We start from the raw sequence: 22,847 nt of genomic DNA, 5'->3' as shown, positions 1-22,847 counted from the left end.
GGCCAAAGTGAAGGAGAAATGATTGAGAAATCCCTCCCCAGACTGGTGCTTCCCACTCCCCGCCCCGTGCCCCGTCCCCCGCGCGGGTCCAGGACTCTCCCCGGGCACTCCACCCCCTACTGTCCTCTCCCCCGTATCTCTAAACCTAGGGGCAGTCTGGGCACCAAAGTCCCCGCCCCCTCTCGCGGCCAAGAGCAATTCTTAACCTTTTTTGGGCCGGGGACCTACAAAACGCGGTGGACCCTCTCCGGATGGGGGCAGAGACTGGGGACGGGGGGCGCGGAAAGGGCTTGAAAGCTTTGCAAAACTTTCGAAAGGACGGGGATCTGAAGCACACCCCCAACTGCCAGATTAAGAACCCCTGAATCTTAAGAATCTCTGAAACTCTTGACTTAGGGCGATTAAACCGAGAGTGGAGCTCAGATGCCACATTTAGTCCCTAGTGAGAGACTGTAGGAGGGCCGGGCGCTCCTGCTCGCGGCCACTTTCACTTGTAAGAAACCCAAAGAATGGGCTAGATGGGGGACAGAAATTCCCAAGGAGGGGACGAGAGAAGAAGGAGGCGTCTGTTGTAAAGACACGGAGGCAGAAGGGAGCCAAGGGAAGGGAGAGATTGGGGAAACTGGGGCACCGCGGGAGAACCGGGTACAGAGCCGGCGCGGCAGAGAGGCAAGGGCGAGGAAGACAAAACAGCTTCTGAAGGCAGAAATGGAGCAGAGACAGGAGAGGGGTCGAGAAACCGAGAGCGCCTGGAAAGGGAGAGAACTTTCTGTGCTCTCCGGCCCAGGGGCAGGGAGTCTCAGCAAAGCTGATGCCCGCGAGGCGGCGGGGAGCGCCAGCCGCTGGCCGCGAGCTCCCGGCGCCTCCGCCTCCTGCAGCCCGAGGCCGGCCGCGAGACTCGCACGGGCCGGCCGAGGAGAGGACTCCTCCGTCTGGAAGGAGGCGGTCCCCGCTCGCTGCGCTTTCCCCTCCCCTCTCCTCTTAGAGGCGGGCACCCGGGGTACTTGAGCGGCGGAGGACCCGCGGCCCCCCCGCCCCCGCCCCCCCAGCCCCCCATTCAAGAAGCAGCTCCGCTATCCCCGCCAGCAAAGGGCGCCCGGCGCGCCTCGGAGCGCACGTTCCGCGCCTTCTCCTGCCCGCTCTTTGGACATTATGCGGCCGAGCAGTCGAGCCCCAGTCCTCCTCCTCTTGCTGCTCCTCCGGCTCCTCCTGCGGCCCGAGCGGCTCAGCTCTCGGCAGGCGGCGGCGTTGCGGCGAGACCTCAGCGACTCCTAAAGTCAAAAGTTGGCGGCGGGCGCCAGGCTCCGCGGGCTCACCGCGGCCGCTGCCTCGCGTCGCCGCCGCAGCCAGGGAGGGCAGGAGGGAGGGGGGTGGGAGCAACAGGGGAGGGGTGGGAAGCACCATGCAGTTTGTATCCTGGGCCACACTGCTAACGTTCCTGGTGCGGGACCTGGCCGAGATGGGGAGCCCAGACGCCGCGGCGGCCGTGCGCAAGGACAGGCTGCACCCGAGGCAAGGTAATGAGACTCCGGCCATCGCGACCCCTCCGCCCCAGTCGCCACCTCCCCAGCGTCTGCGCCCGACAGCGGGCACCCCGCAGCGGAGGGCCTCTCTCTTTTTCCTAGAAAGAATTATCTCCGGCTTTGCTGCCTCTCCCTTCTTGAGGTCATTCCCAGCCAATTTCTAGAGAGAGCCACTGTAGAGTAGACTTGGTCTCCCCCACCCCGCTTTGCTGGTAGTTTGATCTTTCCCCTTCCCCACCTCCAGGGCCCAAACTATAGTTACTTAGTAACTGGGGGTAGCAGATACTGACTTGTTTTATTTTATTCAGATTATTTGTCAGAATACGAAATGTATCTTATGTATTTTGACTTGTTCATTGTCTGATTCCAAATGGTGTAGACTCAGCGTCGAACACAGTTCCTGGCTATTCCTGGCACATAGTAGGTGCTCAGCAAATATTTGTGCACTGGCTGAGGGTGAAGGCGTGGGCTCAAATGGGCAAAAAAAATAACTGCTGGAAAATAACCCGGGACAAAGCCCCCTTCATGTTTAAACTAAAACTTGCGGGAAATTGGTTTGCAGAAAATTGAATTATTGCTTCATGTGTCTCTGCTTCTCCCTGCAGTGAAATTATTAGAGACCCTGAGCGAGTACGAAATCGCGTCTCCCATCCGAGTGAACGCTCTCGGAGAACCCGTTTCTACGAACGTGCACTTCAAAAGGAGGCGCCGGAGCATTAACGCTGCCTCTGACCCCTGGCCGGCCTCTGCCTCGTCTTCCTCCTCCTCCTCTACCTCCGACCAGGAGCATTACCGCCTCTCTGCCTTCGGCCAGCAATTTCTATTTAATCTCTCCGCCCATTCCGGATTTATCGCTCCACTGTTCACTGTCACCCTTCTCGGGACGCCCGGGGAGAACCAGACAAAGTTTTATTCTGAGGAGGAAGCGGAACTCAAGCACTGCTTCTACAAAGGCCATGTCAATACCAAGTCTACCAAGTCCCAGCACACGGCGGTCATCAGCCTCTGCTCAGGAATGGTGAGTTGGTGCCCGCTCCTCTCCCTCCCCTCCCGCCTCTTCACAAGTTTCTGGAAGACTTCACTGCTCTCTCTTCTAAGACCCTCACTGCGCCGAGTTTCCAGTCCGGCTCTAAATACCCGCTGGAAACTACTTTGCATCCAGCGGTTTGGATGACTAGCCCAGTGCGTGCGCTTACACTGGAGAGGAGCGCACGCATCCGCTCCCAGAGGTTCCGTGTGTCTTGGAGCTTTCTAGAGTCCGAACCGAGCTCCGCTGCTCCTTGCCCAGCGCTAGCAGGCGGCTTGGAAGTCGGTTTCCAAACTCCAGAGTTGCCGGCCCTTCCTTGTAGCAAACACAGCCGCCCAGGAGCGGAGCAGCTGAGCGCAGGCAGGACCCGACTCCTTATTGGCGCGTCTCGAGTCAGGGGTGTGGGCTGAGGATCCCCAGCCTCGGGTATGGGGAGTTCCTTCTGTGTGTCGTGGAGGGCGGTGCGTAATCTAGAGTCCCCGCGATCTCTCTGGGCCTCTTTTCACGCGCCAGGAACCCTGAGGCTGAATAGGATTGACAGGGAACAGGTCCGTCCCAGGAACGGAAGGGTGGGCCAAGGACTCCGGAGGCGGGGAAGAGGGCGGAGCCTGCCCCGGACGCTTTGAATTAGGGTATAACTCGGAGTGGGGGTGTGGCGCAGTCCGACTCTGCACCCTGCTGGCGGGGTAGCCCCTAAGAAACAGAAATAGTGGGAGAGAGCCCGCAGAGGCTGCCCGGACGAGAGTTAGGTTCTTTTGGGTTTTCTGCCACCCATACGGGTTCCAGAGAGTCGAGAGACGGAGCCTACAACGCACGTTTCCCCTACAGGAGAACGAGAAGGCGCGGGGCGGCCACTTCCCTGCGCTGCAAAATACGCACTTAGCAGGGTTTCCGAAAGGGTGCCTCGACCCCCTTTTGACCTCCCCTCCCCTCCCCACTTGCTCTCCAGTTGGTCCGATAAGGCATTCGCTTTCTTCCCCAGCACATTTGAAGACATGCTCTAAAGTTCTTACCCCAGCGAAAGTGATCCTTGACTTTCCCAAAAGATGTGCGTTCCTAACACGCGCGTGTGACGCAGAAACTTTCCCGGGTCAGGCTCTCCCAGCGCACGGCGTTGTGCGCACAGCTTCCCCCCCCCCCCCCCCACCCCATGATGCGTTTACTCTTCCCCTGAGGACCCACATTCCCCATCACCTTTTCTAAGGGGAGCACGGATAACTTACCGGGCCACTTGGCTGCCCCCGCCGAGCGCTGTCGTTGGTGGATCCTGCGTCCCCGGTTGGGGATGTCGCATCTGTCTCCACTGCTCAACGGAAGGGTCCGGTGGGGGAACGAGGCAAGCTTGAAGAGTAGGACTGGGAAGGTTTTAGCCTGCTGGGATACGAGCACAACGATGGGCCTCTCCAGCCCCCAGCAAAGCGCCAGGAGCTGCGGCTCGGCTCGTTGTTGAGATTGTTTGGGGGTGGGCGGAGACGGCAGTTTGACGCGCGGGGGGGTAAGGGGGTGCTGCCGTGAGTCATCGCCGCCCCAAGACCTAGGGCCAAAGCGCAGGAATCCTAACATTCTGCCGAAGGTTATGGCTGGGGTGGGCATAAACCAGGCACTGGAACCCAGGTTATCAGAACACCCCTAGATCCGAAGGCTGTAAACACCAATTCCAGAACTTTAGGAATGGTGCTGAGTATGTACGTAAAGTTTGTAAACAACCTTCACTCCTCCTCCCTCCCCGCCTCCACACCCCGCGGAGTGGCCCCAGCAGTTGTATAAATACTTTGCTGTGCAGGACCTTAATTTCTGTTGCCAATTTTAGGTGGTATCTCGCACGTAGAACGGCAAGTGGTAACTCTCTTAGGGAACTGAGGGCCGGCCGGGACTTTAGAATGATTGTATAGACCGTGACAAACCCATGTATATTGCATTTAATTTGCAATCTGCCTTTCTGGGGAGGGAAAGGTCCAGAACACGTCTTAAGGATAGGTGCACTGGCTGTTTCAGTGATTAAGCTAGCTCCAAAAACCTCATCCCTCTGTCTCCCTTCTCGAATTTATCTTTCCTCCCAAGACTTCCCATTACCGTTTCTGCACCGGAAGTATCATGGCGTTCCTAGTGGAAATATTTCCACCCGGGAATTCCTTCACTCTTTAGAATGAACCACGCCAATCTACTCCCCCTCCCCTCAACCCGGAACACACACACACACACACACACACACACACACACACACACACCCTACCAGTCGGTTATCAGTTTTCCTGAATTCCATCTCAGATGTGTCTCTCACTGGTCTGAACAGGCCCTATCCTAATTCTAGACCTCTTTCACTTCTCTGCCCCTCGCTCTTTTAGGACTGTTGTCTCAGAAATGTTTCCATGTGGTCTCTCCTCCTCCAGTCTTCCCTCTCTAATCCCTGCCAAACACCGCTAACAGATTAAGGGTGACTAGGTGTAAGATCACATTACTCCTCTGTTCACTCACTCTACATAGCTCCCCATTGCTTAGTGAACAACTACTGACTTCATCATCTGACACTTGAGACCATTTACGGCATCCCTCCTCATGCCTTGCACATCTACCCGCCAGGCTCATCTCTCAGGCTTTCCTCCACAAATTCTGGGTATCGGGAAATCTGCTTTTGCAGATTTTCTCAGAGTTTCTCTCCCACCCCAGTCCTACCTCATTGCCTTTGGATCTCTGGGTGTACTCGGTCATGTCCCCCAGCATCACATGCTCAGATCCTACCCTTCTTTTAAAGTAACTTACACAGCTTTTTCCCCGGGAAACCTTGTCTTTCAGCCACTGTTCTCTTTCCCTCTTCACCTGCACACACACTTATCTGTACCTCTCTTATGATGCTGAGTATGCTCTCTCTTGTGTTGTGGTTCTTGGTACACATGATCTATCCCCTTCCTCCTTCGCAGCAGGGACAACATCGGTGCCTTTCTCTCCCCTGTTGGAGCCTTGTATATTGTAGGTACTTAGTACGTATGTTTGAATAAATGGTCACTTTAACCAAGAAAGGACTACTCTTTGATCAAACATTCTTCTCTGAATCGACAACAAAATTAATTTGACCTCGTAAGGATGACATTTATTGGACTCTTATGTGTCTTGCACTGTAATAAGTACTTTTTGTATGCATCATCTCATCCCATCCAAATCCTCATAACAGCCAAGTTCTGAAAACAACCAATTTTACAGATGAGGAAGGACACTGAGGCTTTGAGAGTTGGAGGCTTGCCCTAGGTCTCCTACGTACTAAGTGACAGAGTTGGGGTTCCCACCTTATCTTTCTGACCCATGCTCCTAACCATGGGCCAGAGACTGAATCTCTGTTCCTAAAAAGACTTTCAAAATTCTTTTTTTTTTTTTACTAAAGTTTATTTTAAGAGAGACAAGGTACAAGTGGGTGAGGAGTAGAGAGAGACAGAGAGACAGAGAGAGAGAGAGAGAGAGACAAGGTACAAGTGGGTGAGGAGTAGAGAGAGACAGAGAGAGAGAGAGAGAGAGAGAGAGAGAGAGAATCCCAAGCAGGCTCCGTGCTGTCAGCGCAAAGTCCTAGGCAGGGCTCAATCTCACAAGATCATGTGAGACTGTGACCTGAGCCAAAATCAGGAGTCGGACACTTAACCGACTGAGCCACCCAGACGCCCCTCAAAGTTCTTTCCAAAAAGGTACTGGACTAAACTCCAAATTCCTGAGTTCTAGATTCAGCATTGGACACTGTTAAGATTCAACCTGAAGCACGATTCAGCTGCTTCTGTATCACTGAAGAGGGACTTTAGACAAGTCACTTCCTCCCTCTGGGTCTTCATTTCCTCTTTTCTAATCAAAGGTGTCAGATCACATGAGCTCCCAAGTTCTTTCCTAGTCTTTATGACCTGTCTCTGGTAGGTTTCATGTGTTATAGTAAGCTTCCTGCTGTGTGCTCAGAGAACACAAGAGTTGTTTATATATATATTTAATGTTTATTTTTTTTTGAGAGAGAGAGAGAGAGAGAGAGAGAATGAGTGGGGAACAGGGAGAGAGAGAGAGGGAGACACAGAATTCGAAGCCGGCTCGAGACTCTGAGCTGTTAGCACAGAACCCCACTCAAGGCTCGAACTCCTGAACTGAGAGATCATGACCTGAGCTGAAACCAAGAGTCAGACGCTCAAGGGACTGAGCCACCCAGGTGCCCCACACACATTCTGTCCTGGCGGTTAGAGGCTAACACAGCAACACAAAAAGCCACTAAGGTGTTACAGTTCCTTACAAAGGGTCCTTTTGCTAAGCACTTTCCATGTATTTTCCCATTTATTCTGCACAGTAAGGCTTTACAGTAATGTATTTTTATCACCAATGGATGAACAAGGAAGCTGAAACTCAGAGCGATTAAGGAACTTGCCCAGGGTGGATGGGTGAGTGGCAGGGTTGGGAACCTAAGGCATCCTGACTCCAGGCCTTGCACCATTTCACTCCCTATTGCACAGGGAGGGGGTGCAGAGACGCTCATGTGCCACTGTCACAGGCAGCACCACGTGGAGTGCCTGTGATCAGTATATGCTCTCTGAATTTGAATTAATGATAAGGCCTCCACAGGTCAGCTTTTCCCTGGGAAGCTCACACTTTTCCCTAAGTTTCCGGGCTATCTTAACACAAAGAAGAATGCTCTCTTTCCTTTAAAAGTGAGTGTGATGAGAATTTGAGCACCAGGGAAGGATTTCTTAGAAACAGATTTGGAGAGCAGTTGTCAAATGAAGAAGGTACGGACCTGGCCTGGCGGATTGAAAATAAACTGCTTCTCCAAATATGTCGGCAGCAAGTTCCATTCGAGCAGCCCTCATGGGGAAGGGATTGGGTGAAACAGCACCTTGTCTACTTGACAATGTTCCTTTTTTTTCCCTCCTTGTGGTTGAGTTATATTAAATCAACCTCTCCCCTCTCTTCATTTGCAGCTGGGCACATTCCGGTCCCATGATGGGGATTATTTTATTGAACCACTGCTGTCCATTGATGAACAAGAAGACGAAGAGGAACAAAACAAACCCCACATTATCTATAGGCACAGCATCCTGCACGGAGAGCCCTCAACAGGAAGGCAGGCGTGTGACACCTCAGGTATTTCCTTCTCGCTTAAGCAGAGATCCCAGCTCTGCGAGATGGGTTAGTGGCCACGCTACAAACACGTAGCTCTTTGACAGGCTGCGAAGTGCTACCACGTACGTTGTCTTGGATTCAGTCTTCAAGCGAGGTATGTATAGCCCCATGGCACAGGTGTGGAAGCTGAAAAGAGGTTTAGTAAGTTGTCCAAGGTAGCACAGCTGGGAACTCACCAAGTTCGGGTACAAGCTCAACTAGCTTCAAGCTCTCTGTGGGCAAAGCTGCCTCTCGTTGAAGTTGCTGATTTTTAGGATCAAGCGTTAGTAACGTCTTCAGGCTCTTGCAGCCATACCCTCAATCAGCCATCGCTCGTGTTCCCCGGGTGTTCTGGTGTTTTCTGTTCATGAGGGATTTGTTTTTTTTTTTTTTAACCATGTAGGGTTATGAAAAGTGAAAAAGTCTCACAAATGGAACTCCGAAAAACCTCTGTGTGTTTATAGGAATTTTTCCCATCAACTTCGGTTTTCGCCGTTGCTCTGTGACTTTGGGAAATAAGCAAATGGAAGTGTAGATGGCATTTCTGGGTTTGTGTCAAATGCGTATCCGCCCACCCCTAGACTCCTGCCCGTGCTGGACAGTTTCCTTGAGGCTTTGCGCTAATGTGCCTGGCCATTGTCAGACATGTGTCATTCTGGGCACCTTGAAAAACTTATGCTTGTGTGTGTTGCTCAGTCTCTAGCCATGAGGCAACTCTTCACCCTCTTTGAAGCCTGGTCACTTTCTCAGCTTATCACTAAAGATCGTCCTTCAGGGGCGCCTGGGTGGCTCAGTCGGTTAAGCGTCCGACTTTGGCTCAGGTCATGATCTCGCGGTCCGTGAGTTCGAGCCCTGCGTCAGGCTCTGTGCTAACCACTCACAGCCTGGAGCCTGTTTCAGATTCTGTGTTTCCCTCTCTCTGACCCTCCCCTGTTCATGCTCTGTCTCTCTCTGTCTCAAAAATAAATAAACGTTAAAAAAAAAATTAAAAAAAAAAAGATCGTCCTTCAGTTTGATCCTGTTTTAGGATGTTTGTTAAAATACTCTTTTTGTTGTTGTTGTTCTTCCAACTTTCTGTTTCTAAAACTTTATCCTTCTTCCTCTTCTTTATTTTTTAAAAGTTGCTTCTCTAAATCATATAACCTCCCAGGGTCTTTCTGGCATCTCCGAAATAGAGCTCAAAACCGGCAGGGGGTTCCCAAAATGCTTCCCAAGTGAGTCCTTATCTCATCCTATATCTGTATCAGGTTCTTCCGCTGTGACACGGTGGTATCCTATTGCGTCCTGGAATTGTGATTTCTAAAGTGAAATCTTTCAGTGAAAGATAACGTTGGCTCCTTATGACCTGGAGTAGTCAAGTCATAAGTTGTGTGGTGTGGTAGCTCATGTCGCACCGTGTTCCCACTGCCAGGGCTAAATGGAATCTAAGTGAAATAGCGTGTCAGTTAGACTCACTGGAGAGCCAGGGCGAGGGAGAGCCGGTTGAAGGAGTGGTGTGCTCAGAAAAAATAGTGCCAGCAACTTGCACCCTTCCTGGCTGCCATTAACTTTAGCGGCAAGATGTCATCCCGTTGTTTGGACCCCGCTCGTAAGAACAGTGTCCTTTGCTTCTTGACTTCCCATATCAGAATTAGCAAGTGTTCATCTTATATATGTATACAAACCTATATATAGCGTGTGATAGAGAGGAAAGATGTGATTCCTCCCCTTTTATCTTACTAATATATGTTTGAAAGATACCCAACTGGTATGTTCATTGATCAGTTTATTGAACAGTGGCACCTGGTGACATTCTTCTGCCCTAAAGTGGCAGCAAACCAAGATTTAAAACAAAACTAAACCAACAAACAAAAGCCTTTCGGCTCTGAAGGTCCTATTCTGCACTGGCATTGTGCAAAACCCTTTCCCTTCACGACTTCCCTGAATCCTTACCACAACCCTGTGGGGCGGGTGCCATTCTTACCCCCATCGTACCTGGCAGAGGAGCAGAGACGAAGCAACTTGGGTCAGGTCTCACAGCTACTTCATCATGACAGCCCATGTCTGTCTTATCCCGTGACCCATTTTGTCTGTGCACGTGTGTGTGTGTGTGTGTGCGTGCGTGCGCGCGTTGGCTGTGACAGAAAGAGAGAGAAGTCTTACTTGACGCTCTCACTCAGAAAACCCTCAGAGTTCGTTTTTTAAAAGTTAATTACCTGAGTCAACGGACATTTGGTTTCCTGGGCTAGAGGACGAGTCATTGTCAAGTCCTGTTGAAAACAGAAAGAACGGGGGACTCTCGAAAGGTGCAGATGGAGGACAAGGGAAGATGCCTCAAGTTTTCACAGGAGTTATTTGCGTTCTAGTCATTATGGGTTTGGCGGCCTCTGTGTGCCACCATCCAAATCACTGGTGCCAACTTAGTGTTCCTTCTGATTTGTCCTTGCCAGGGACCAATATGGCTGCCTTTCCTTCACTCCTGATGAATCAGGAGCCCAGCAGTTTGATCGGCTCTTCCAAATGTGGCTGCTGGACTGGTTGCTGCCATTCTGGTTTCTCTCTTCCAGCTGCTTCTGCAACCCTTGTTTGAATACAGATGCATGAGGCTCAGAACAGTTGGAGAGAACTTCGGAATATGGCACAATTCACCAGCAGCCATTAGAGGAACAGAGTGGCAGGTCTTGGAAACCTTCAAAACCAGGTAGCCTGTGCACAGGGAGTGAAAGTAGGTGGGGGGTGGGAGAAGCCTCTCTGGTCGGAGCAGAAAATATCCTCTACCAGTGTCAATCCATTCACCTGTAGGGATTTCTCCCCAGAGCAGTGGTTGGTAGCCCAGAGTAAACTTTAGAAGTATCCTGGGAACCTCAAACAAACGCAGATTCTTTAAAACAACAGCAACAACAATAAAACCAACCTCTGTCTCGGGCTGGTGAGAAGGAGCAAGAAACCTGGGATTTACCGAGTGCTCTACGGGACCCAGAAGTTCAGATAAACGTGAGAGTTCGTGCTAACGTGGGATTTAAGGCAATAACCACTATCCCTTGCTTGCCACTTGCTTTGGGACCTGGGGTTCTTTTGTTCTGTTTCGTTTTCATGGTGACCCACTTTAGTGTCTACTTTTGAGAAGGGGAGAGAGAGAGCGCTCATGCCGGTGGGGGAGAGGTGCTTGCAAGCCAGGGAGGGGCAGAGAGAAAGACAGAGACAGGATCTGAAGCAGGTCTGTGACAGCAGAGAGCCCGACATGGGGCTCAAGCTCATGAACCTTGAGCTCCTGACCTGAGCTGAAGTCGGATGCTCAACCAACTGAGCCCCCCAGGCACCCTTGGTGTTCTTCATCACTGCTTTCTAGTTCTTCTCTTAGGATGACAGAAGATTTTCTGGAGGAAAATTTAAATTGTTAGCTCTAGGCCAACAAACGAATATTCTGTACAGATGAGTAAACTGTAGTCCTGGGATGTTAAGTTACTTATTTCTAGGAGTGATACTCTATACATTCAACACCAGCCCCTCAGAATTTAAGATAGCCCTAGCCTTGGAGCAGGCTCCTGGAAGTCCCCTGCTGAGCTGGGCCTTAACCCTTTAGTTGCTGGCTGCTGGGAGTCTGCCCAGGGCCAGGCACTGTGACTGTCACACTGCTCCCTACAGATGGATTGTGAGTCCTGTTCATGTCTGATTCTTGATGTATATCTGATTTTCAAGGAACAGATTCTGAGATAAATGATGTTAAAAAGACACGTGCAGAAGGGAGTCTTATGTAGTGAAAATTTCATGGGTTCAGATGGGAGTCAACAACTTAATTTATTCATTCATGTGTTCATTCAGCCTCAACGTATTTACTAACCCCTCTGTGCCATGAGGATAAAACCAGGAACCATCTTTATTCCAGTCAGCCGTGTGACCTCCAGCATATTTAGAGCATAAAGTAAGAATAACACATACCTTTCAAGGGTGTAGTTAGGACTAAATGAGTATGAAATAATGAAAGCTCCCAGGACAGTGTTTAGCAGATGGTAGGCAATCACTGAATGGTGGGCTAGAAAGAAGAATCATGAAAATAGAAATTGAAACAACACAGCAAGGAAAGGAAAACTCAAAATACCAAAACCCAGAGCTAATCGGGTTCCCGTGATTAAGCTTAGAGCTTCTTGGTAACCAGGTCATAAAGGGCTTATGGGACTTGCCCAAGGTCACCCTGCCAGCAAGTGGTGGGGCCGAGAGCCCTTTCTCTCAGCTGCTTTTTTTTCTGTACCTAATGCAGCATTGTAAAAACTCATCTCTTGCAAGTTCCTCTCGGCCTGGTGGCTGCCCTCGCGAGAATGTCTCTGTTGTGGCATCATTGGTTATGTCTATGTGTATACGTTTGGGCCAGTTGAGTGTGTCTGGATTTATCTGTGATTGTCATCCTGTTTGTAAGTTGCTCAGGCTTCCGCATGGGCTGTGGGCATCTTCTGCCTCCTGTGGCATGCCCTTGTCATTTCAGGGTCCCCTACGCAGCGGGTCCTCAGTAGGGTTCATCGAGCTGACGGCCTGTGTGCCCCACACACCAGGGGGACCAAGTGGCAAGCTCAGGGGAGCCATTCAGGAGCTTATTGCCTTTTACAAGCCGCTTCCTGCTGATCCTTCACGTGGCTTTTCCAGATGAAACCCCAAGTTCTGTCTCACGGACACTCTGCGTTTGACTCTGAATTTTGCACAAGAGGATTTAGTTGCTCTTATCAGTGAGACAGACGTGCTTCCTGGTAGATGAGAGAGAGAGAAAGGCAGGGGAGAAGGCCGACACAAGGCTGTTTTGTTTGCCTGGGCCTAAACAACAGTGTTTTTCCGTTATTAGAATACCTCTCTCGCCCTCCCATCTCGGCAAGCCTGCTTTTGTTTTGTTTTATTTAAGGAATTTAAGAATTATATACTCGTTGACCCATCGAAGCCACTTCTAAGGAAACAATTGGACAATTGTGTATGGATGTTTGTGGGAGAATACTTAGTATGGTGTTGTTTATTATAGCAGCAGGATGGAAAACCCTAAGTGCCTCTCAGTCGGAGGATAGATCAAATATTCATGAGGTATACATTTCATGGATTCCTATGCAGCCATCAAAAATAAGCATACAGATTTATGTTAACAAATACACACACACACACACACACACATATATATATGTATGTGTATAGGTATATATATGTATGTATATATATGTATATATGTATATGTGTATATATACATATATACATATAGTGAACAAGCAGATGATAAGTTAGTGGGTGTGGTATGATCTCATTTTTTTAAAACGGCAACAGTGTGGTGGTATATGTGTGTATTGAGAAAAATCTGAAGCAGTATGCACAGACATTTTTTTTTAATGTTTACTTATCTTTGAGAGAGAGAGAGAGGGAGAGAGAGACAGTGTGTGAGTGGGGAAGAGACAGAGAGGGAGACACAGAATCCGAAGCAGGCTCCAGGCTCTGAGCTGTCAGCACAGAGCCCAACGCGGGGCTCGAACTTACCATGAGATCAGGACCTGAGCCGAAGTGGGATGCTTAACTGACTGAGCCACCCAGGTGCCCCCGGTATGCGCCGAAATATTAAAAAGGGATTGTTTGTGGTTGACAGGAACATAGGCAACATTTGTCTTTTTATTTTAAATGCCTATATTTCTGACATAATTCTATAGTAATTTTATAATCAGAAGATACAGTTAAAAGAGAAACGAGGATACTGGCATGTAATTATTTTGTAGCCCCGTGGCATTTGTCACCAGATATCGACAGCCAAGCCATGATCCCATGCAGTTTTTTTTTTTTTTTTTTTTAATTAGACAGTCTTAGTAGCCGGACAGATGAAAATCCTGCCTTGTGTGTACTTCCTTGGGACATCGGGACCGATCAAAGCTGAGGCTCCATCTCAACCCAGCTAAACTGCCTTGTGCCTGTTGGACATACCCAGGGATTACCATGGCTTAGTCTCCATGAGGCACTGGAGACTCTGTCCACTAGAATGTCTGGTCACCTGTTGGTCTGACTCCCAAGGGTGCAGTCAAAAACGCTGGAAAACACAAGATGATGGTTCAAGACATCCTTTGTTAGGGCTTTATGTGTGCTACCCACATTCCATATGTTAGCACTTGAAATCTGTTCATCAACCCTATAGGGTAGGTATTATCATCTTTATTTTACATTTGAGAAAATTACAGCTCAGAGAGGCCGAACCGCTTGTGCAAAGTCACACAGCTAGTGGGAAGTGGGCCTGACATTTGAACCCCGATCTAATTCCAGCGTGTTGCACTGTGGGCCTAACTCCATTGAATATACAAGTCCAAATGATATCAACAACGGCTGACATTTGTTGAGCATGTATTGTGTGGCAGGCACTGTTCCAAGTGCTTTACATGGATTGTGTAATTTAATCCTTACCTCGACCTCCGTGGTGCACATGGCACGATGGGGACACAGAGAAGTGCATCCAGTGGGCTTGCCCAAGGACACAAAACTTGAAAACACACCAATGCCTACAACCATTTTGTGCTGGTGTACTTGGAGGGTTTTTTGCTCTGTCCTTTGTTGATTCGTTTGCATTCGGTTATGGATTACTTTTGCTGGCAGGATTTTTAACATGCTTGCCTATAATTTGATAGGATTGGAGGAGGGCTGCCTGATGCCCGGAATTCCCACCGAGACTCTAATGACTCGCTGAGGCCTTGGTCTGCAGCTTGCCTCTGTTGGAGAGTATCCTTGTTACTCATTAACCTCTGGGATCCCATTAATAATTTAGCATAGATTAGCTGATTAGATTAGCTGCCCTGAGAGTTGGGCCCAAATGGAGTGAGAGACAGAGCTAAGGGCAGACCTCCGAGGGGGGCTTTAGGTAAACAATTCTGGGACAGCTTGAGGGTTCCAGGATGCGACAGAAGCATTGGCTGACCTCACGCTCCTGCCCGGGCTCAGGCAGGTCAGTGGTTGTTGGCTAATTAGTTACTTCTGTGAGAAGCCGGCCTGCCTTCGTGTTCCCACACACCCTCTGTATCTTCACATCCTTTCTTTGGGCTGTTCAGCCTGTGAATGTAAGAATGGGCAACAGTCAAGGAGCCTTGTGCTGGGCACACCGTGGGTTCTTTCAGTTAGTCCTGCAGCAACAGCTCCCTGCAAGGAAGATGCCTCAGTTATTCCCTTTTACAAATAAGAAAGCTGAACTCCAAGCGGTCAATGAACTTGTGCGCACTGTGTAAGGGAAACAGCCCTCAAACACAGGGCTGTTTGAATCTTTAAAGATAGTTTCCACCATTTGGGATTTATTGTTTTGGCTTAATTTCCTGTCACTTACACCTTTTTGTTCCTCGTCAGTGTGTATACCTTTTTTTCTCTTTGATATATTCTCCAATGACTATATCTAATACATAGTCAGATGCATTAGGCAATAAGCAATGGCCTCTCTCTTTGCAAATTACTAGAAAATTACTTTTTTAAATAACTGAATTCTTGAGCCTCTTCCCTCAGATTTATCTTCTTTGTGGCAGCTTTTTAAAAACATCAGTGTTGGGGTGCCTGAGTGGCTCAGTCGGTCAAGCGTCCGACTTTGGCTCAGGTCATGATCTCACAGTCTGTGAGTTCGAGCCCCACATCGGGCTCTGTGCTGATGTCTCAGAGCCTGGAGCCTGCTTCCGATTCTGTGTCTCCTTCTCTCTCTGCCCCTTCCCTGCTCATGCTCTCTCTCTGTCTCAAAAATAAATAAAAACATTTAAAAACATCAGTGTTAATAGTGCTATACAACAAAATGAAAGGATAATAAAAAAGAAACTTCTAATACAGGCAGTGTTTTTTTCTTTCATTTCAATTTTTTCCATCATGTCTTTTTATTTATTTATTTATTTATTTATTTTAGAGAGAGGGGAGGGAGGGTCAGAGAGAGAGGGAGACGCAGAATCCGAAGCAGGCTCCAGGCTCTAGGCTCTGAGCTGTCAGCACAGAACCCAACGCCGGGCTCCAACCAACGAACTGTGAGATCATGACTTGAGCCAAAGTCAGACGCTTGACTGACTGAGCCACCCAGATGCCCCCCGGCCCCCGACCCTCCCTGGTGTCTTTTAAAAAGCACGTTATTAAGAAACATATAAGCACACTTAAACAGGTGGAGGCAATTGTAAACGAACCCATCTACCCGTAATGTGTGCTTTTTTTTTTTTCCATGTGTGCTTTTTATTTTTTCTCTCTGCTGGACTATTTTAAAGGAAACCCAGGTACCGTGACATTTTCTATCTGAATACTCCCATGGACATCTCTGAAAAACGAGGATACTTTCTTCCGTAACTGTAATGTAAATATACCATGCTGAGCAAAATCAACAATAATCGCTCCATATAACCTGAACGGTGCCTGTTTATAAAACGTTCCTAATTGTCCCTGAAATGCCTCCTTCAAGTCCACTCGTTTAGGCTGTGATCTGAATCAGCTCCCCATGTCGCGGCTGGTTGTTCTATCTCTTAAATAACTTTTCACTTCCTTGCCAGTGTCATCCTTATTAAATTACGATTTTCCTTCTGGGTTAGATTTGCTCCCCGCGGTCTTTCCCCCCCTTTCCACTTCTTTTATTCACTGATTCCTCTTTGTCGTCCTAAGGTCAGTCTGCATTTGCAGCCATTCGAAAGACCTGGGTCAGCCCTAAACCCAGAGCAGGTACCAAGAACAAAGCTACCAGGAATGAGCCACTTATCAGAGTAATTTCATTGAGCACAAAAGGCAGCTTGGTTGGGTTGATTTTTGCCCCTTTATCTGGAGTACCTTGATAACCCTCTTTCTTCTTCTTTTTTTAAACCTACCAATAGAAAGATCCTCGATTTACAGTATTTACTAAGACTCCCTTGTCTACCATTCAAGGATTGTACTCACCTGTGTTGGAAGCCTGTGAGAGTCAGTTTGCAATTGGGAATTGTCAAGTGGCAAGTTAGGTTTGGGCACGAAATTAGGACCCCGTGATGTACAACCTGCTTTCCTGCCTCCTGTCTTGGCACTTTTGGTAAGCGTCTGGAACCAGAGATAGCATGAGGGCTCCCTGCTTTACTTTGAGCCCCAGATTGATTTCCTTCTCACCTGTCATCATTCCTGGTTGTTCCTATCACTTTGCTTCAGAAACCCATTGTCGGTCGAGGAAAAAAGGGTCATAGAATACCTGGCCAATGTGCTTATCTTCCAGGTAAGCCCCTGAAACAAGTTTAGATGCACGCCTCCTTCTCAAGAAGAGATGTAACAAACTTCAGAAGGCTTTGGTCAGGGCCAGAGGGAAATTGGTCAGGCGTGCAGACTAACAGAGGGAAGAAGTATTTGGGGTTCATCGGGGCGGAGCTCAGACTCTTCATCTGACCTGAATGGGCCGTCTTTTTGAAGTAAGATGCTGTAGAATCTGTTAGTTCTCTTCGTATGAGGGAATAAACCCACTTGTTCAATGAAGGGCTATTTTATCATGCAGTTGAGATTTAAACGGTTTAACTTTGTATCTGCCAAAGTTAGGCTCTCTTTGATACTCAGATCATTACAGAATTGTTACTGTAGCCATTTGTGAGTAGCCAAAGTCGGCTCCTGTCTGGGCCAGACTTCTGCATGGGCATTCTGTACAGCTGCGAATCAATAAATATGAAGCATTCTGAAGACCCCAAAAAGGAGCATAAGGAAATGCAAGATACGATGCTTTGTGTACCTGCAGGTGGTGGGGTCCGAGAAGGAGCAAAAGCAAGGAGTAAATGTTGGTGCAATGCTTGCTGATTTATTACTCTTCATCTCTCGCGGGACATTAGAATCAGAGCAGGGGGTTGAAGACAGCAGTTGGCCTGTGGTGTGTGGAATGAGAGACAGGACTCCATTAGTCCCAAGTTGCTCCGGGGACAGTTTAAGGCTTTTCCAAAGTTTCCTGATGATGTGCTGTTTTGTTTTTTTTTTCTTGTAAGCCAATTTCCTAATTCTCACATTTGATGCCTTTCCACTCTAAGTTAGATTAGAGAGAATGGAAATGGTTTTCAGCAACTATTATCTGTTTTAGCAGGTGCCAAATAGAAAATGTGCAGTGAATAATGGAAACATGCACGCACACACACACATACACACACACACACACACACACACACACACACACTGCACTTCCCTTGAACATAAGCTGCCACCCACTTCTTTTCTGTGGGTGTCTCTCTGCTCTGGATTTACTCTGGCTCCTTCCACCCTCCCACCCTGCCCCCTGTTTGGCTGTCTCTTTGACACCCTCTTTCCAAGTGTCAGTTGACCAGGAGAGGACACTCTGGTGGGTTTAGCCTGTGTTGAATCCTAGGAGCTCATTTTTCAGCATTATTTGCTTTTATCTTATAAAAGATAAGAACTCACAATTTTTTAATACTGGAAGGAACTTGAGAGAGAACTTCTTTTCCATTCCTTCTTTTTCTGGATCAGAGAGGATCAAGGCTCAGCACTTTGAAGGGATTCGTAATCTTGGAAGTGGGGCGAATGAAAAACTGGGCCCTGAGCACAGGCCTCTTACTTCTGCGTCCTGTGTACTTTCCAAGCTGCAGGTCAAGGGAAGGCCGTTGGTGGAAGCCGCGCTTGGAAAGACGATGTTCCAAAGTGCACCTCAAATGAGATTTGGGAATATCACTGGATTTATTTGATGTGTAAGGATAATGAGGAATAAACTACTGAGATCCTTTAGGAAGCTATCTCAAGGCTATAGGGAGAGATAACAGGCTCTTAATTCATGTAGGGGATTAAAGCAACAGCTGAATTTAAAGCAACAGAACATCTGAGCTGGGCCAGGGTGCTGCAGGAGGGTGGCTTGTGACTGCGGAGGGTTCCAGGTGGTTCTACTTGTAATCAGATTAGACTGTGTCCCTGTGACCACTCATTTCCGTGGTGGCTGAGACACGGACATGAGGAGGAGAAAGGATGTGTAGTCCGGGCTGTGGTGTGGAAGCTAGTCCTCAGTCGTGTGTAAACTGGGAGATGTGTATCAAAGGAATGTGGGAGATATGCCCCTGAGGAGTTGCCTAGAAGCCTTTTTAAAGAGTTGCAGGGCCAACTGCTCTTTAATCTCTGACAGAGGAGGGATACCTCGACCCCCCACAGGCACCACATTCAGCTGGAGAGCCACTGCTGCTGCAGTGAAAGGTCAGATAGCAGCAAGCCCTGGGGCCACCTCTTTTCTGCAGCCTTCGGGCTGCTCATCTTTAGTCACGAGGCACCCCAGAACCAAGGCCCTCAGAGCCTTTACACAGCCTGGCCCTGTGTCGTTCCTCTGTGTGTATGAAGTCATTGAATCCTCCCCACTGCCCTGTTAGGGAGGAACTCTCCTTATCCCCATTTCACAGATGACAAGACGGAGGCACAAAGACCTTAAATGACTTGCCTAAAGTCACACAGCTTGAATGTGGAGAAACTGGGATTTAAACGCAGGTCCTTTGGGGCGCCTGGGTGGCGCAGTCGGTTAAGCGTCCGACTTCAGCCAGGTCACGATCTCGCGGTCCGTGAGTTCGAGCCCCGCGTCGGGCTCTGGGCTGACGGCTCGGAGCCTGGAGCCTGTTTCCGATTCTGTGTCTCCCTCTCTCTCTGCCCCTCCCCCGTTCATGCTCTGTCTCTCTCTGTCCCAAAAATAAAATAAACGTTGAAAAAAAAAAAATTTTAAACGCAGGTCCTTCTGAGTCCCAAGCCCACACTTCCCTGGCACAGCATGTTGGATCCGGTATTCACTCTGCGAGCACCTTGAAAGGACCGTCCTATAATGGCAGCCAGCAGCCCCATGTGGCTCCTGAGCCTTTGAAATGTGGCCTAGTGCCACATGTTGAAATGATAATATTCTAGATATATGGGGTTAAATAGAAAATATCATCAAAATTAATTTCATCTGTTCCTTTTGGTGTTTTTAAGATGTGCTACTAGAAAATTTTAACTTCCATGTGTGGCTCACATTTTATTTCTTCTGGAAAGTGCTGGCCTAGAAGGTCCCAAGTTGTGTCACAAAGGGGCCTGGGAGGCGGCCATCCAAAGCAGGCTGCAGATAGCACAGGGTGGCTGTGGGCGGCTGGCACCCCACCGCCAGAAAGGCCAGGCTCCCCTTACTGCGGAGAGAATGGAATGAGTCAAAACCAACATTTCCAGAAGAGTATTTTGCAGGATATTAATAGTAAAACCAAACAGTCTCTTAGTGACATGCAGGCCTGGGTATGTTCAGCATGTTATACTGCGTCAAATAGATAGTCTTTAAATATTTTCTCAAGTTATTTCAAGTATGACTCAGTTTCCTCATTTTGAAACAGATAGAATTAGTCCCTCCCATATCTGGTTGCTTGGAGGAATGATCTAGTTAATCGATACGAAGTGCTTAGAAGAGCCCCTGACACAGAGAAACCCACTCAACAAATGTCAGCCAGCGTTACTGTGCCAGGAGCCCCTTGTTACTGCTTTTGTTGAATGAGGTGCAGGCTGTTGAATGCGGAAGCTGGGCCTTTGGGTGTAGTGCCCCGAGTCTCCCCATTTGGCTGGAGGCACCCACCCGCTGGAAGATAGTGTGATGACCCTCAGATGTGCCTCCCACCACCCACAGCCCACAACCCACCCGAGCCCCTTGAACTCTGCAAGAAAGCTTCTCAAGTGTTTTCTTCCAATGGCATCCCCTTCTCTGCCACCGCCCTCCCCCCCCCACCGGCCCCTGTCCAGAGGAAAGTTCCTCAATACACTTCTTTCCATTGTCTTTCCAGGACTGAGTCAGTCCCCCTCACCTGCCCTGTAACCTCGCCAAGAGCCCGTAAGTTTCCCTCTTATGTGGTTCAACAAATGTACACTGGGTTCTTCCCTGCAAGACTTGACGTTCTTAAAATGCTAATGAGCATGGAGAAAGTCCCAGATGGAAATGCTGCATGTAATGTTTTGCAAACCTACATTATTCGGTTCTGGAAATATGTTCTGGGACTAATGTCCCATGAACCACTCTCAGGGAAACATAGCTCACAAAGGTTCTGGCCAGCCAAAAGGAGTTTTAGCAAACTGTCTTCCACCACTGCCCTTTGCACGTATTTCCCTGCCGGCACTGAGCACAGAGCATCACGAGACACTGTGCGCGCCATTTGTGTTTTCCCCAAAGCTCACCGTTTGTACAGAGAAATGGGTTTGACATATCCCAGTGAGTATCTGGGGATTCACTCTTGCTTTTAAAGCCAGCAAGTTGAGGACCTTTAAAAAAATTAAACATTGGTGAGTTTTCATTCATCCAGGACAGTCTTCCCTCCACCCCCCAGCTCCTTCCATACCCAGTTGCTGGAAACTCATTGTTCTTTATTATTAGAACATTCATTGGTTTTATGGCCGTTTTTCTTTTTATGTTTTACCTTCCCCCCCCCCCCCCCCGCCCCCGCCATGGGTCTTGTTTATCCATCGTCCTCTGGTCCCAATAGACTTTTTTCTCTCCAACCGAATCTCTGTCTGAAGGCTTCATGAACCCTTTGAACAGACGGGAGTAATGCAGATCTTAGATCTGACGAGAACAAAGACAGTCTGGGCAATGCCACTGGCCTCTCCTTTTTCTTCCCGGTATGTTATCGGCTCTTGGAGTCAGTTGAGAGATGGAAGCGTTTGTGGCCTTTGTTTCCATCCCGTGACATCTCAGACTGTCTTCCCCCTATCAGTGCGCGTGTGCTTGTCACTGGACCGGATGTCCCACTGGAGCAGGGACCGGCCCTTCACCCTTTGGTCCCCTCCCCCACCCTCCCTTCTTTCCTGTAGAAGAGTCTTTCTGAAATAGAACTGTTTTCCTTGAGAAACCTTAGTATCAGCACACGAATTCCTAAAGAGGAGATCTGTTGCAAACGACTAGTAAAAACATCACTCATCATTATTATCACCTTAAATACTTAGTGGGTCTTTCCTGCATGCCGTGCTTTGCACTGAGGATGTTTTGGACACCCTCTCTTTCTATCCTCACAGTTACCCTTCAATGTGCTGTCGTTGCTATTACGATTGTTGTTATAATCCTCATTTTTGTTGTTATCCTGTTATTATCCTCATTTTTCAGATGAGGGAACTGAGGCTTTGAGGCACAAAGGGCAGTTATAGGAGTGCTCGGGCAGGGCCACAAACCGGGGCTGGTCTGCCTCCAGAAGCCAGGAGCAGGACCCACAGATTCCTGTCCGGTTTCCTTTGGCTGCCAGGCCAAGGTGGAGCAGAAGGGAGGCATAGTCTTCCCTTTGGTTCTGTGCTATGATTTCTCTGCCCACTTAGACCATGAGGTCACAAGGTGGCTCAGTGCCTTAAGGAAGTTCAGTTAAATTTTGATAAACCTTCTGAAAATAGAGAGCAATAATTAACTTCCCAACTGTTAAAGTTAACGTTTGGGTCTCCTTAGCCCAACCCCGGCGGACATGAAACTCTCATTGAGTGACTGCTGAATAACAAGGCTTGAATGTTAGTTTCTAAAATGATTCCAGTTATTTTGTAATGCCATATGCGTTCTATTGTATGGCAATGTGACATGAAGCGCCTTTAAAATATTTTTTACCAAAAATAGCCAAATGTTACAGTTTTTTTTTTTTTTTACTGTGAGGTTTTAAATAATGAAACCATCTTAATTTGTTGTTGTTTTTTTTTAAGTTTATTTATTTATTTTGAGAGAGAGAGAGAACACAGGCAGGGGAGGGGCATAGGGGGAGGGTGAGAGAAAGAAACCCAAGCAGGCCCCTTGCTGTCAGCCCGGAACCTCATGCAGGGCTTGAACCCATGAGCCATGAGATCATGACCTAAGCCGAAACCAAGATGCTTCACTGACTGAGCCACCCAGGCGTCCCGCCATCTTGAATTTTTATAATATAATTTTTTTAAGGATTGGCCCCAAGTTTTATTTTTGTTTTGTTTTTGATATTGTTTATTTCAACTTACCTAGCTCACTACCTTCACAAATTAGGTGTTCCAGAAGTAATTTTTTAAAATTCCACATGTAACATATAAGGAATGTTCTATGTACTTTGTTATTTAATTCTCAAGACCACTGTAACATAGGAGCATGCCCTGACATGCCCATTTAAGAGGTCAGGAAACTGAGGTCCAGAGAAGTGACTTAGAAAAGATCATTTAAGGGTACAAATAGCTTATATCTTTGGAATTGTCACTGTACCCCAGATAATTGTTTTTATGTAGTCACTCTCCCTTAAATGGTTCCTTTAAGTCCTTTATGACTTGTAAAAAAGAATAGA

The 22,847-nt window shown here is 48.3% G+C and overlaps 2 protein-coding genes across 10 annotated transcripts in view; one reads left to right on the top strand and one right to left on the bottom strand.

The window, feature by feature from the left end:
• The window catches only part of LOC107181000, a 266,480-nt gene extending 262,181 nt beyond the window's left edge, over window positions 1–4,299 (bottom strand). For 4 of the 8 annotated variants that reach the window (XM_042979357.1, XM_042979356.1, XM_042979361.1 and 1 more), the window contains exon 1: window positions 3,774–4,299. In XM_042979357.1, coding sequence (XP_042835291.1) covers window positions 3,774–4,143 — 370 coding nt within the window. In that variant the 5' untranslated portion in view covers window positions 4,144–4,299. Of the gene's footprint in view, window positions 1–2,578; window positions 3,075–3,773 lie in introns of those variants that run through there. The other 4 variants (XM_042979359.1, XM_042979363.1, XM_042979360.1 and 1 more) reach the window with 3 other exon arrangements.
• The window catches only part of ADAMTS9 (ADAM metallopeptidase with thrombospondin type 1 motif 9), a 161,006-nt gene continuing 139,552 nt past the window's right edge, over window positions 1,394–22,847 (top strand). For both annotated transcript variants that reach the window (XM_042979355.1, XM_007084435.2), the window contains exons 1-3: window positions 1,394–1,517; window positions 2,129–2,541; window positions 7,485–7,647. In XM_042979355.1, coding sequence (XP_042835289.1) covers window positions 1,403–1,517; window positions 2,129–2,541; window positions 7,485–7,647 — 691 coding nt within the window. In that variant the 5' untranslated portion in view covers window positions 1,394–1,402. The remainder of the gene's footprint in view (window positions 1,518–2,128; window positions 2,542–7,484; window positions 7,648–22,847) is intronic.

This window comes from Panthera tigris, chromosome A2, assembly GCF_018350195.1.
Source record: "Panthera tigris isolate Pti1 chromosome A2, P.tigris_Pti1_mat1.1, whole genome shotgun sequence".
NCBI lineage: Eukaryota > Metazoa > Chordata > Mammalia > Carnivora > Felidae > Panthera > Panthera tigris.
The sequence above is the reverse complement of the archived record's forward strand: the minus strand, read 5'-3'. Positions and strand labels throughout refer to the sequence as shown.